A 14414-nucleotide genomic window follows, 5' to 3' on the forward strand; every position below is an offset into this window, starting at 1 on the left:
ATACCACCAGGCTTGAAATCCTGGGATTAGAAAACTTAGAACTCTGCCGACTTCGACATGACCTGTGTTTAACACACAAAATCATCTATTGCAATATCCTTCCTGTAAAAGACTACTTCAGCTTCAATCGCAATAATACAAGAGCAAACAACAGATTCAAACTTAATGTCAACCGCTTCAAACTTGATTGCAGAAAATATGACTTCTGAAACAGAGTTGTTAACGCTTGGAACTCATTACCTGACTCCATAGTCTCTACTCAAAATCCCAAAATCTTCAACCAAAAACTGTCCACTATTGACCTCACCCCATTCCTAAGAGGACTATAAGGGGCGTGCATAAGAACACAAAAGTGCCTACTGTTCCTGTCCTATTGTTCCCTTTATTATATCAAACTAATATAGTTAATGCATATTCTTTACTTATATATAACCTCAGAAAACAAATATATATATATTTTTCATGATATGTTTTTTTTACTTATGACAATGTTTATATATACTGTTATGACAAAATTGAATAAATAAAAAAAGAATAGAATAGAATAGAATAGAATAGAATAGAATAGAATAGAATAGAATAGAATAGAATAGAATAGAATAGAATAGAATAGAATAGAATATTTCAGTACCTCAAGAACAACCTCAAGAACAAAGAGTGACAAGGGGAGCTATTAGGCGTAAGGAGATAGAGGAACGACTTCAAAGACAGGAACGGGATTCTACTACTGAAGCTGTGGGAGGAGTCAAACCGAAGAGTGAGGGTCTTCAGCTAATTGCTCAGAAGCTTCAAGAGGCCAGTGATGGCAAATAAATTTTTGACATGGAATGTTAATGGTTTAAATTCAGCACAGAAAAGAAGAAAAATATTCCATTATTTGAAACAATTTAAAAATGATGTGATATGTTTGCAAGAGACACATATAAAATTATCAGATCAGAAATATTTGATTAATTCGAAATTAGGTAAACATTTTGTTTCTTCTGCTCCGAATAAGAAAAATGGTATAGTTATATATTTGAAGAAAAATATATCAGCTAAATTAATTGAAACGGACTTTCAAGGAAGATATATTGCTATTGAATTGATTTTAGAAGGAAAAAAGATACTTGTGATTGGCATATATGCACCTAATCAACAACAAGAAAATTTTTATAAACTGTTACATGAAAAATTGACTCTTTGGGACTATAAAACATTTATTATATTAGGGGATTGGAACGGTGTAATGGACATTAGAAAAGATAAAAGAACTCTTTCTAAGAAAATTCCTATGCATGCAAAACTGCCTAAATCTTTTTTTGATTTGATGGAAGATTTTGAGTTGAAAGATATATGGAGAAGGCAGAATTTTGATGATAGAGATTATACTTATTTTTCGGATAGGCATCAATCTTTTTCACGTATTGATTTTATATTAATTACCAATGATTTGCTTTCTAGGGTTAGGAAAACAAAGATATTTCCAAGGTGTTTAACTGATCATAGTCCGGTATGGATGGAGTTGCAATATGAAGGTGGAAGAAGATCATGGAGAATAAATGAAAATTTGTTTAGATATGAGGATAATGTAAATCAATGTAAAAAACAAATGAAAGAATTTTTTGATTATAATTTGGGTAAGGGAACGATAGAAATGGTGTGGGACGCTAGCAAGGCCTTTATGAGAGGAAATTTGATATATATTAATAGTAGACAGAGGAGAAAATTACAAAAACAGCGTAGGGATTTAGAAGAGGAAATTCAGAGGAAACAACAATTATTGGTATATAATCCACATGATTTAAAAACTACTGAGGCGATAAAGATATTACAGAGTCAATTTAATATGTTAATGGCAGATCAGGTGGCAACCAATATACAATATGCTAAACATAATACTTTTTGTAATGCCAATAAATCAGGGAGGTGGTTGGCTTATATGTTAAGGAAAAGACAGAAAGCAGGTACTATTGAAAGAATTGAATACAAGGGTAAAGTGCGATTTCAACAGGATAAAATTAAAAAAGCTTTCTTGGAATATTATACAAATTTATATGCCAGAGATACAATATTGAATATGGATATTGATAAATATTTGAAAGAATATAAGGTTAAAGGTTTAACTAATGAACAAAGGGAAAAGTTGAATCGGCCTATAACTTCTGAGGAAATTATTTGGGTAATAAAGCAATTAAAAATAGGGAAATCCCCGGGCACAGATGGACTTACAGCAATATATTATAAAAGTTACAGGATGAGATAGTTGGACCACTTATGGAGTTATTTAATCAGATACTGATGGGAGGAGGAGTACCACCATCATGGAGGACTACCTTTATTTCATTGATACCAAAAGAGGATCAGGATTGTACAAAGCCTGGGAATTATAGACCGATTTCACTCTTGAATAATGATTATAAGATTTTGCAAAATAATGGCAAATAGGTTAATGGAAATTGTACAACAAAGGATTCATACTGACCAGTCTGGTTTTATAAAAGGGAGACAAATGAGGAATAACGTTAGGCAGATAGTGAATTTATTGGAATATTTGGAAAAGAAAAATCAGATTCGGCAGCGTTTATATTCTTGGATGCAGAGAAAGCTTTTGATCGTTTGCATTGGGAATTTTATTTAAATTAACAGACAAAATGCAATTTGGAAATGGTTTTATCTGAATACTTAGGGCAATTTATGGAGAGCAAACAGCTCAGATAATAATTAATGGTAGTTTGACAGATAGTTTTAAAATTGCGAAAGGAACAAGGCAGGGTGTCCTTTATCACCTTTATTGTTTATTTTGTCTTTGGAACCTTTATTGGATAAGATAAGAGAGTTAAGGAGATAGAGGTATTAGAATTAGAAGATATGAATACAAAGTTAGAGCATTTGCAGATGATTTGGTTGTTATGTTGACTCAGCCTATAAATTCAAGTGTATATTTGTTGGAAGTAATTAATCAATATGGAAGGGTCTCAGGGTTTAAAGTGAATCAAAATAAAACAAAAGTGTTAACCAAAAATATGATTAAGAACCAGAAAGAAAAACTAGAGGAAATAACAGGATTTGAAATTGTAAAAAAGGTTAAATATTTAGGAGTCTTTCTTACTTCATCAAATGTAAAATTGTATAAGAATAATTATGATGTGTTATGGAAAAAAATTCAGAAGGAAATAAATACTTGGAAAAAATTACAATTATCTTTGTTGGGGAGAATAGCAGCTATAAAAATGAATGTTTTGCCTAAATTCTTGTTCTTGTTTCAGATGATACCAATAATTAAGAAAGACAAATATTTGGAAGAATGGCAGATTGGAATTAATAAATTTATATGGGAAGGGAAAAAAGCGAGAGTCAAAATGAAAATAATGCAAGATACACGGGAAAGAGGAGGATTAAAAATGCCTAATTTAAAACTGTATTATGAAGCAGTTGTTCTTTCGGTAATAAGTGATTGGTTTAATTTGACGGAGGAAAGGATTTTGAATATAGAAGGTTATGATTTATTATATGGTTGGCATGCATATTTATTGTATGATAAGAAAGTAGATAAAGCTTTTAAGAATCATGTGTTGAGAATTTCTCTTCTGCGTGTCTGGAAAAAATATTATTATAAGTTAAATTATAAAATTCCTATATGGGCAAGTCCTCGGCACGCAGTAGAGAATATAAATATAGAACAGGAACAAGAAATGATTACTTATAAAGATCTTTTATACAATGAGAGGGGAAATCTACAATTAAAATCTTTGGATACATTAAAAGAAGAAGGGAGGAATTATACTTGGTTTCAATATGGACAGTTAAAGGCTAGATGGAAAGAAGATCAGAAAATTGGTATTATTCAAAATGAAGAAAATTTGGTTAAACAAATTAGAAATCAAACCCAGGGGCATATAAAGAGATTGTATACTGTGTTGATAGAAATAGATTCTGAAAGAGATTTAATAAAGGATTGTATGATAAAATGGGCACAGAATATTCAAGAACCAATAATGTTGGAAACATGGGAAAAAATTGGGTTAGGAATGTTAAATTTACATAGCGCAGAATTTAAGGAAAATTTTATAAGATGTTTTATAGATGGCATTTAGATCCTAAGAAATTATCATGTATGTATCCAGATATGCAAGCGAAATGTTGGAGATGTAATTGTGATGATGCTACATATTTTCATGTATGGTGGACTTGTAAGAAAATTAAGTCTTTCTGGATAAGAATCTGGTGGATTATGCAGAATGTTCTGAAGAAGATAAAGTTCCTACCGCAATTTTTTCTTTTGGGAATAACAACGGACTGTACAGTGATTGAGACTAAGTTGATTTTGAACTTAATAACAGCAGCAAGACTGTTGATTGGACAATATTGGAAGAAAAAAGAATTACCCACAATAGAAGAATGGATATTGAAAGTTTCCAATTTGGCTGAGATGGCTAAAATTTCAGCCTTCTTGAAAGACAGTACTCAAGAAAAATATTTAAATGAATGGAAGAACTGGATTGATTATATTCAAAATAGATATCAGATTAAGAAATTTCGGATTGCCTTTGAATGAAGGATTTTGTTTTTGATTTTAATGGAAGAAGTCAGGTTATGTGGGAGAGAAGGATTATAATTGTGTTAGATTTTAAAAATTTAATGTATGACTGTTTGTTTAATGAACTATACCTTGTGTTTGCTCTGGGAAGTCGGGGGGGGAGGGGGTTTTGGAGGGAGGGGGGAAGGTGGAGGAGGGGGAAAATTTAATTGTTGTTTTAAAACTTTTTCAATAAAAAAAATAGAATAGAATAGAATAGAATAGAATAGAATAGAATAGAATAGAATAGAATAGAATAGAATTTTATTGGCCAAGTGTGATTGGACACACAAGGAATTTGTTTTGGTGCATATGCTCTCAGTGTACATAAAAGAAAAGAAAAAGAAAAAAATACCTTCATCAAAGGGAATTGTTTTCTGCATGACTTTTTTTCTGGTGCTGATCCCTGCTTATCTGAGTGTTCATTGCTGGAGGGAATATGTTAGAATATATTTTGGAAATCAAAACTAATCAGTGCTATTAGATATTAACAGCTAGCAAACTCCCACTTAATTATACTGATATTGTTACCTAGTTGGGTAATGAAATGTCTGCAAGCAAACAAGTAGAGTTAGATCACCAAGGCTTCCACAGGAAAGGCTCTGTTTATTCAGAGAAATTTAAATGGGCCCTGGATGGTGAACCATCAAGGATCCTATAGTACCAGATTTTGTACATTTGCTGTGGAGCTGCAATTACTTCAAACTATGATACTAACTTCCAAGCTCTACTTTGAGCACAGGAAATAGACAACAAGGCACTTTAAGTCTGCATATGGATCTGAACTGAGTTTTCTACCCAACTGGAAATTAAATTTAAGTTGGGTAGGAAAGGCAGGAAAAGATATGTTCTTAAGCTGTTGTCAGACACTTTGGTAAATTCTTAGAGAAAAATTGAGAACTGAAGTTTTATCAATCCTGCCTAACTAACTGAATTAAATAAGTAGATAGACTCTTTAACACTATGTTTCTCTGATTGTAATGATATCTGCTCTGCATTCATATTAAGAACAATGGAAGGCTTACATTGCAATCATAAACATACCTTATCGATCTCTAATGCATTAATAACAGGCACTTATTCAGAAAGCAAATGTATGTTGTTGCAGATGGAGTCAGATCCAAATTAAAATGACATATCTCCATCCGACTAAATAATAAATGGCTGCCAAATCCATTCCTATAACACTCTGTGATCCCATATGTTTTTATTAAATATACTGAATGAATGAAAGGCAGAGAAATAGTATTTTTGTCTCAATTCTATAACTGGAAATATCTTTAAAAATCATGATCTAATTCTTTCATTGATTAGGATAGTATTCATGTCAATAGACTAGGTTGAATCCAGATAGATACTGTTCTCATTGGAAGCCAAAAATGCCTTTTCACATTCATTTTAAAATTTAAAATTTAAAGGGATCCAAATGCATCAAGTGAGATCTAAACTTCTTCAGTCACTAACTGAAGATCTTACTTTTCTTCAAAGGGTAACTATGATTGGAAATTATTCCCTGACTTCTCAGATGTGTTTGGGCTGGTTGTAGTTGCTCCATCCCAGAAAACATTTCAGTCTCCAGATGCTTAAGCAATTTTGTTCAGTTATTACTTTATCTTTACTGTAACCAGATATGATTCCTTGCACTGTAAGCAGGTTACAAATCTAATTTTAATTAAAACCTTGTTACAAGATAATTAAAATTGTTTTTAACCTTTGTTAAAGTGTTAACTCTTGTTAATACTTTTTAGTATTAACCTTTGTTAACATCCTTTTTAGAGAGTACACAAACTGGTCAATTCTGCTGGTTTCACACATGCTTTTATAAAACTGAAGGCTCCATGTCAAATAAAGGTATAAAAGATGAAGTAATGTCACACAATGATTTTCATGACATACTGCAAATACTGTGGGTTCTGCTGTCGTACTTCTGCTGTCTTTTTCCCCATTAGTTTGTGATTATTTTTCATTTGATTTGTAGTTTAGAAAATGATTTTTGTCCTCTGTTCTTCATTTTTCCAGGCTTATTCATACATCGAGTACACTGTAGCAGTTTGAAGAAGGGTTTACATATTTTGATATAAATGCTATTAATAAGTGTATCAGACCAGAAGACAAAGGGGCATCAAAAGTTTAGCCTTACAGGAAAGTCAAATGATTTTGTTGGCCCCTGGCTTGCAATGTTAACTGTGAAAATATCATAGCACTTTTTTAAAGTTCCTATGTATTTATCAATAATACATTCCTAATAATGTTTAGTTATTAAACAATTACTTGCCATGCAACACCTTATTATCCCACTTTTTTTCCAAAAACATATTTCACCTTTTACATAGAAAATGTAAAACTTCAACTGTTCACTGAACATAATATTTAATATTAAGTGTCATTTGGATTCCTAATCAACACTTAAGAAAAAAATACACCTGGAAAAGAACCAGATTATCTTGCTGATGAAGTGACCAGGCAGATGTTTTTAAGTAGACATTATAAGAAGTATCAAATAATCTCACATTCTCTCATCGTGCTAATAATGATGAGGACAAAGACAGTTTGCTATAGTTTTACAGTCAATGATACCTTTGGTAAAATATCTACTGACCACCTGGAATTACAAGAAGGAGATCAGCCTAAAGGGCAACAGTTGTATGTCCAGCTTCTTTTTCACTAGAAGAATACAGTCCTCCCTTCCAATAGAGACTTGCTGTCCACTTAATACAACTGCTATAGAAAACAATTTTTGTTTTTAATTCTATTTTACAATTGTCATAATAGATTCATCTCGATTTTCTGGACTACAAATATTAAATGGTAACCATTCACACATAATGTCTTTTTATTAGCAATTATTAAAGATTATATCATAAAATTAGAATTAATTTAAAAATGAGAAAACACTACACCTTTACATATCTCACAGCATGTTCCTCTTTGCTTAATAACCAGAGCACATGTCTTCGAAAGTACAGGGCACTTCTCACGTTTGCATGTCACTTCCTTGTTCTGTCAGGTGCAAAAATAGAAAGCGAAATATATATCAATAAAAAAATCTAACGTTACTATCTGTTTTCTGCCAATTTGGAACATAGAGCAGAAGACATGATTATTCCCTTTATGCAAATAACTGGCACTGCTTTTGTGTGTGTGTGTGTGTGTGTGTGTGTGTGTGTGTGTGTGTGTGTGACACATACAAAAGAGAACAGCTGGAAAATCAGGAAGAGAAGGAAAGCAATGACAATTTGAAGAAACCAACCTAGACATATCTGTTTCCCTGAAAATAAGACCTGGTCTTATATTTTTTGGGTTCCAAAATAAGCACTAGGGCTTATTTTCAGGGAAACACAATTTCAGGGTGATCAGCCCAGCTGGGTGCCCCACCCACCCCGGGTACACACACACCTTGAATGAGTGGGGCAGATATATGGCAGCAGCTACCAAACACTGGCCCCTCAGTCATCACACTCTGGGGCTGCGCAGCTCGTGAAATTCAGGTGAGTTGATTACCTTTCCAAGCAGCAGAGAATGATAGAGGTGCGGGGAGGAGGCATGCAATCAAGATGTGCTGCCACAGGCAAGTTAAAATACACAGACATACATGCACACACCAATAAAAAGAACAATGGTTTCTGTAAACTCCATTTTGCTAAAAGAACATAAAATTTAAAACAAATGCACTGCAATTTAAGGAGACAATCCAATCAACACCAGGAACAAGAAGCACTATTCTTTCCAATGTAGAACTTAAATTAAAGTGACCAGATTTCAGGGATGGCAAAGCGGGACACCATTGACGGGGGGGGGAGGAGGCTGCACATGCACGCTGAGTCTCACCACCTGGCTGAAGGAGGAGGAGGAGGAGTGGCTGCTGCTTCTCGGCTCTTCCAGGCAGGCTCGGCTCTCCTCTCAGCTCTTCCAGGCAGGCTAAGCTCTCCTCAGCTCTCCTCTCGGCTCTTCCAGGCAGCGGGCAATCTCGCACCCCCTTCTCCACCAGTCCCCCTTCTCCGCCTCCTCCTCCTCTTCTTGCGTTGCCGCCTCCCATTTTCAGAATGGGAGTGGGGAAAAAATCGGGACTTTTTTGAAATGCCGCGGGACGCGGAACAAATTATTAAAGAGTGGGACTGTCCCGCCAAAAGCGGGACATCTGGTCACTATAACTTAAATAGTGTTTTGGAATTTTAAATTGAAAAATGATCCTCAGAATATTTTGAGCGTATGGATTTTTCCCTTCTTTCTTAAAATGGAAGGATGGGAGTTTGTTTCAGTTTTGGAAATATATTTTAGTATATTAATTTTGTCTACATACTAAGCTTAACTATGGTATTTAAAACAAGTCACATTTAGTAACTGTAGTATTTTGAGTTGGCATTTTAGAAAATCACTATGCTTTGTTTTCATAATTTAGCATTATGTATTAGCAGTGATGGGATTCAGCCAGTTTGGGCTGGTTCAGGCGAACTGGATCAGGTTAACTTAATAATGCCACAACTTATCAGCTTCGCACACCTTGGCTGGTGCCTTAGAGTCATACCGCTGCATAGCTGCAGTTGCTTTTTGGCTCCCTTGCCTCAACCACGTGGCCATGTAGCCCAGGTTGCTTGCCTATCTTTGCCGTGACCTATGATGCAACGGCCTCCCATTCGTCTTGGCCTGCTCAGGCTGTTCCAAATCACTCCAGTAGCAGAATAGGGAAACACAGCTTGGTGCCCCATTAGGGAAGTGGGTCTCGGAAGAGTGGTCAACCTGCGCCCACCCGGCCACGGCCTGCAGCCAGTCATATCCAGGCCTGGCTTCATCCCGAGCAGTGATCCCAGCACCAGTCTGGTGGCCACCATCACCTTGCGAGTCAGCCAGCCTTCATAGACTGGGCCTGAGAGACTCCTGGCCAGTCTCTCAGGAATCAGGTGATTCTCCACAGCTGCTGGGTCTCACCTGCCAGTGGGCGGGGTGGTGGTGGTGACCAGAGAGCATGAGGTTATGTGGCCTGCATCTCTTCTCTGCCAGCGACCCCTCCTTTACCTGCCTGCTGGGCCGAGCTTTTTGGCCAAGCACAGACTGCCGCTGTGAGAATGGTGTAAGCTGGAAGGTAAGGCTGATACAGGGTAAGAAAGATCTGCCCTGGGTGTGCTGCACTCAAAAAAGGGCCAGCTCAGGAGGGAGGGGACAGCAAGGCTCAGCTGCCTTTTGGCCCAGTTTTGGCTTCTGCAGACCCTCCGGGTTGGAGGCCTGAGAGAAAATGCCTCCCCACAGGGCCGCCTGCTTGCCCATCCACCAGCTGGGCTGGCCTTGAACCAACGTGTTCCCTTGCCGCAGGCTGGATGTGGAACCTGAGGCAGAGTGGAGGATCAGCAGGCAGCAGCCCAGAGCAGGGCCCAAAAGGAGGCCTTGCCTCGCTGTGTCACCCCTCTCCACTGAGGCAGCCCTTTGGTTGAGCGCAGCAAGCCCAGAGCAGATCTTCCTTCCCTGCCATCAGCTTTGCCTTCCAGCCCATGAGGCTTGCACCGTTTTCACAATGGTGGCCTTGCTTGGCTGAAGTGCTCAGACTGGCGGGCAGGCAAGGGAGGGGCGGCTGGTAGAGGGGCAATGCGGGTGGCATAGCTTCATGCTCCCTAGTTTCCCCGGCCCATGCCCGCTGGCAGGCATGGCCAGCAGCTGCAGAGAATTTGGGCAGGAGGGAGATGCAGGCTAGCAGAGAGCCAAGCAGCAACGGCTCATCCTTGGTTCTCTTTCCCCTCTGCCACCAGCTGGAGGAGGAAGGTAAGATTGCAGTTGCAGCTAGCCAGGAAAGCCCAACCAGCCAGAGCTGCCAGTGAGGGTGGGCAAGGCTGCAGCACACGCCTTGCTTGAAGTTCCCAGCCCTTTGTTGAAAATCTCCTGAAAAGAGGGAGGGGAAGAACTTCTGCTCCTGGCCCCTTTCATGGACCCAGAAGCCTTGCCTTCTGGCCTTTCTGGGCAACATGGGGCCAGGCATGATCATCCCTTTGTGCCCCATTCCCAGGAGACCGGCCAGGAGTCTGTCAGGCCCGGACTAGGCAACTTGGCTGACTCGTGAGGCAATGGTGGCCACTGGACCAGTGCTGGGATTGCCACTCAGGATGAAGCTGGGCCTGGATATGGCAGGCTGCCTTTGCCTGGGTGGCTCCAAAATTAAATGCTTCCTTTTCTTGCAAGTATGTACAAACATCAATTTAATGGAGAGTAAAGTAAGATTTTACACTTAGGCAGGAAAAAAAACCAAATGCACAGGTATAGAATAAATGGTGCCTGGTCAACTGGAAGGAACTGTGAAATGGATCATGAAATGGAAACTTATTAAACAGATCCAACAGAGAAATAATAAATTTCCTGACAGCAAGAACAATTAATCAGAGAAATGGGATGCCTTCAGAAGTTGTGGGTATATCTTCACTGGAGGTTTTTAAGAAGAAATTTGTCCTTAATAGTGTAGGGTCTCGTACTTGAGAAGGGGTTGGACTAGAAAACCTCCAAGGTCCCTTCCAACTCTGTTACTCTCTCCATTCAGTCTTACCAAGAGAATGGACTTGGAAATGTACATCAGGTTTTCTGATAGCAAAATCTCATCTTATTGGCTAGTATCAAGGGGAAGATGACTTTGAAAAAGCTTTCTCTCTCTCCATAACATGCAAGACAAGGCAAGGACTCACTGGGAGGGGCAAGGAGAGGCAAGGTGAGGCACCCCTCAATGTGAGTGACATCAAGTTGGCCATGACCACCCAGCCACATGACCACCAAGCCACACCCACCAAGCCATGCCCACAAAACCAGTTGTTAAAAAAATTGAATCCCAACACTTTTAAAGAAACTGGCAGATTTCATCTCAGAACCACTGTACCACATCTTTCAAAAATCCTGGAGCACTGGGGAACTACCAGAGGACTAGAAAAGAGCTGATGTGGTTCCCATCTTCAAAAAAGGAAAAAAATCAGACCCAGAAAACTAGAGACCAATCAACCTAACATCAATACCCAGAAAGATACTGGAAAAGATAATAAAAAAACAGATCTACAAACATCTAGAAACGAGTAGAGTAATAACTAGCAGTGTTCATGGGTTTGTTAAAAACAGATCATGCCAAGCCAATCTTATTTCATTCTTCAACATAATGACTAAATTAATAGACCAGCAAAATACTGTGAACAGTAAGTCTATACTTAGACTTCAGCAAGGTATTCAACAAAATAGACCATAACCTACTTCTTGATAAGCTAGAAAAAAAATGGGATAGATAGCATCACCACCAGATGGATTCGCAACTGGCTGACAAACTGTACACATTTTGCTAAAAGAACATAAAATTTAAAACAGGAGTATGTAAGCTTAATTAATATAATAAATATTATTGATACTAGTATTGTTATTTGTATCAAAATGAATGATACCGAGATGCCACACTGTTCATACATTGATGTATATATAAAATAACATAAAAACCATATTTTAAAAAGTTGAAAAAGATTTTACTCAAGAGTTTTAATTTACAGATAGTTATTAGAATGTTGTCCCTGAAATATATTGGAATGTGATCTCAGGTGGGGATGTGCATGCTTCAGGATTTGGTTGTTTCACTAAGGATGTCACTGGACTAATTACTGAACACCTAATAAACCAGAACGGTAGAGAGATAGCATACAAATCAATGAAGAAAGTAATTATATCACCTTGAGATATGAGAAGTTAGGATGGTTAGAAATGTTGTAATATATATATATAAAAGCAAAATACCACTCATACATCATCACAAAATCTCCAGAACCGTAAAGCCTACAAACTTGAAAGTTGCCACATATGTTCGTCTTGGCTTCTAGGTGCTCACTAAGAAAGGATTTTTTGAAATGACCATCAGAGCATTAGTATTTTCTATATTATTATTAACATGCTCTGATGCTAAGGAGTTCTATTCCCACTCCCCACCTGAAAAGAAATCTGTTCCAAATGCAAAACAAAAGCAGAAGAGTTTTACTTTCACAGTGTCAGCTTTGGAAGCCGTACTAGGCTGAAGGCTTCCATACGCTGCCACAATTCTCCTCTGTGGGAAAGGAGGGGAGGAGGGTGGTAGTGCAACGGATGATTAGACATAACAACATATTTTTCCTGCCGGTCAAGGTCAGGCTGGGTTCGCATCTGGGAAAGGAGTGGCTGGAGTGATGCTTTGACATGGGACAGTTGGGGATTGGAGAATGTGACCGGCAGAAGGGTCATGAGGATGGAGATTTTGGGGTTTGTATTACTGAGGGACGAACTGGAAATCCCAGTTTCAATTTTCATCCAACTGTGCCAGTTTACCTATGCTAGTAAAAGAACTTTGAAAGATGTTGGTTTCGGAGTCTTTTCTGCAGGAGGGGTTTTCTGGAACGCTGACACACAGCAGCAACCAGGGGATAGGATAGGGGAGGCTTCTGTGGGGCAAGGCTGAGGGAGAGAAGGGGAGAGAAGAGGCTAATCATAACTACTCATTAATTTTCTAGCTGTAAGTGTCAATGTCCAGTGTGCCTCCATTCAAAACTCAAGAAAGAAAAAAAACCAGCTCCATGTTTGTAGAGAAAGGTACTTTTACTGAGTATGAACTTATACAAAAAAAAAGCAAGATCTGAGGCTAAAGGTGTGAAAATTACATATTGAAAGTATTCCCGAATCCCTCCTTCCAAGGACCCTGGCTGAATGTCCAATCCCCAGCCCCCCATGGTGTCATGGTGTATCTTCTGATGGCCCCATTCATCTGGTATGCTAGAATGGTTGACCTTGACTGGCTATCAACAAGTCCATTCAGCTGCACAGAAGACGATGAGAGCATCCCACTCTTTTCCTCCCTTTTCGGTCATATCACGAGACATCACCAGCAGCTCACTTCCCCACCCAAATACATTTTTTTTTCAGTTTTGTTTTTTCTTTGAAGATATTTCACTTCTCATCTAAGAAGCTCCTTCAGCTCTGACACGATAGTGGGGGATGGAAGGATTTATATTCCTTGCAGACAGTTGGTCCTTTTAGAGGGTTCTTGAAGCACTTGGAGGTTTATCTGTGTCCTCAGGGTCACCTGAGTAGTGCTGATAGTTCCTGTAGTCTGCAATTTTTTCTCTGGAAATCTATTCCTACTCTCCCACCATATAAAAGGTGTTCATCCCAGATTGTATAGCTAAAGGTCTGTAGAGATTCTCAGTCATCCAGTCATGGTTATCCCAAAGGTGCTTTTTTTCAGGAGGCAACTGGACATTTTAGTTTTTTCTTTGAAGACATTTTGCTTCTCATCCAAGAAGCTTCCTCAGCTCTGACAGGATAGTGGGGAAGGGAACTACAGGACTAGAGGAACCAGGTGAATTTTGATATTGCTAAAATTTTGTCTTTTGAGAAATAACTGGAATCAGAATTAGTATAGAAGTTTCTTTCAGAATTGATTAATATATTTTCTGTTAATTAGAATATCCACACCCCTTTTAGGTGGCAAGTGTGATATTTTTGGTTTGATTTCTACTCATTTTTCTTTAGGGGAGTTTGCTATTATCATAAATCTAGAGCACATTATACCTTGCAATTTCTGCTAAGAATTACCATATTTTTCAGAGTATAAGATGCACCTTCCCCCCTAAAAGTGGGTGAAAATTTAGGTGTGTCTTATAGACTGAATATGGGTGTTTTCGGCCTACCCACCACACATCATGTTTTCACCCTCCCAGGCCCTTAGAAGCACTCTAAATTAGGCATTTTAAGACACCCCCCCTTGTATCCTGCATTATTTTTAATTTTATTCTTGGTTTTTTGCCCATCCATACAAAGTTATTAACCCCCTTTTGCCATTCCTGTAATTTGATATCATTCTTAAGTACCGGTATCATTTGAAACAAAA

The 14414-nt window shown here is 38.0% G+C and overlaps 1 protein-coding gene across 12 annotated transcripts in view; it reads right to left on the minus strand.

The window, feature by feature from the left end:
• Nucleotides 1-14414, minus strand: part of BMPER (BMP binding endothelial regulator) — a 589367-nt gene that overhangs the window by 473771 nt on the left and 101182 nt on the right. For 11 of the 12 annotated variants that reach the window (XR_009155017.1, XM_058182126.1, XM_058182115.1 and 8 more), the window contains exon 3: nucleotides 7459-7558. The exons of the other annotated variant lie outside the window; for it this stretch is intronic. Coding sequence is in view for 10 of the 11 variants with exons in the window: in XM_058182126.1 (XP_058038109.1) it covers nucleotides 7459-7558 (100 nt within the window). In the remaining variant the exon portion in view is untranslated. The remainder of the gene's footprint in view (nucleotides 1-7458; nucleotides 7559-14414) is intronic. 12 annotated transcript variants of the gene reach the window in all.

This window comes from Ahaetulla prasina, chromosome 4 (assembly GCF_028640845.1).
Source record: "Ahaetulla prasina isolate Xishuangbanna chromosome 4, ASM2864084v1, whole genome shotgun sequence".
Taxonomy (NCBI): domain Eukaryota; kingdom Metazoa; phylum Chordata; class Lepidosauria; order Squamata; family Colubridae; genus Ahaetulla; species Ahaetulla prasina.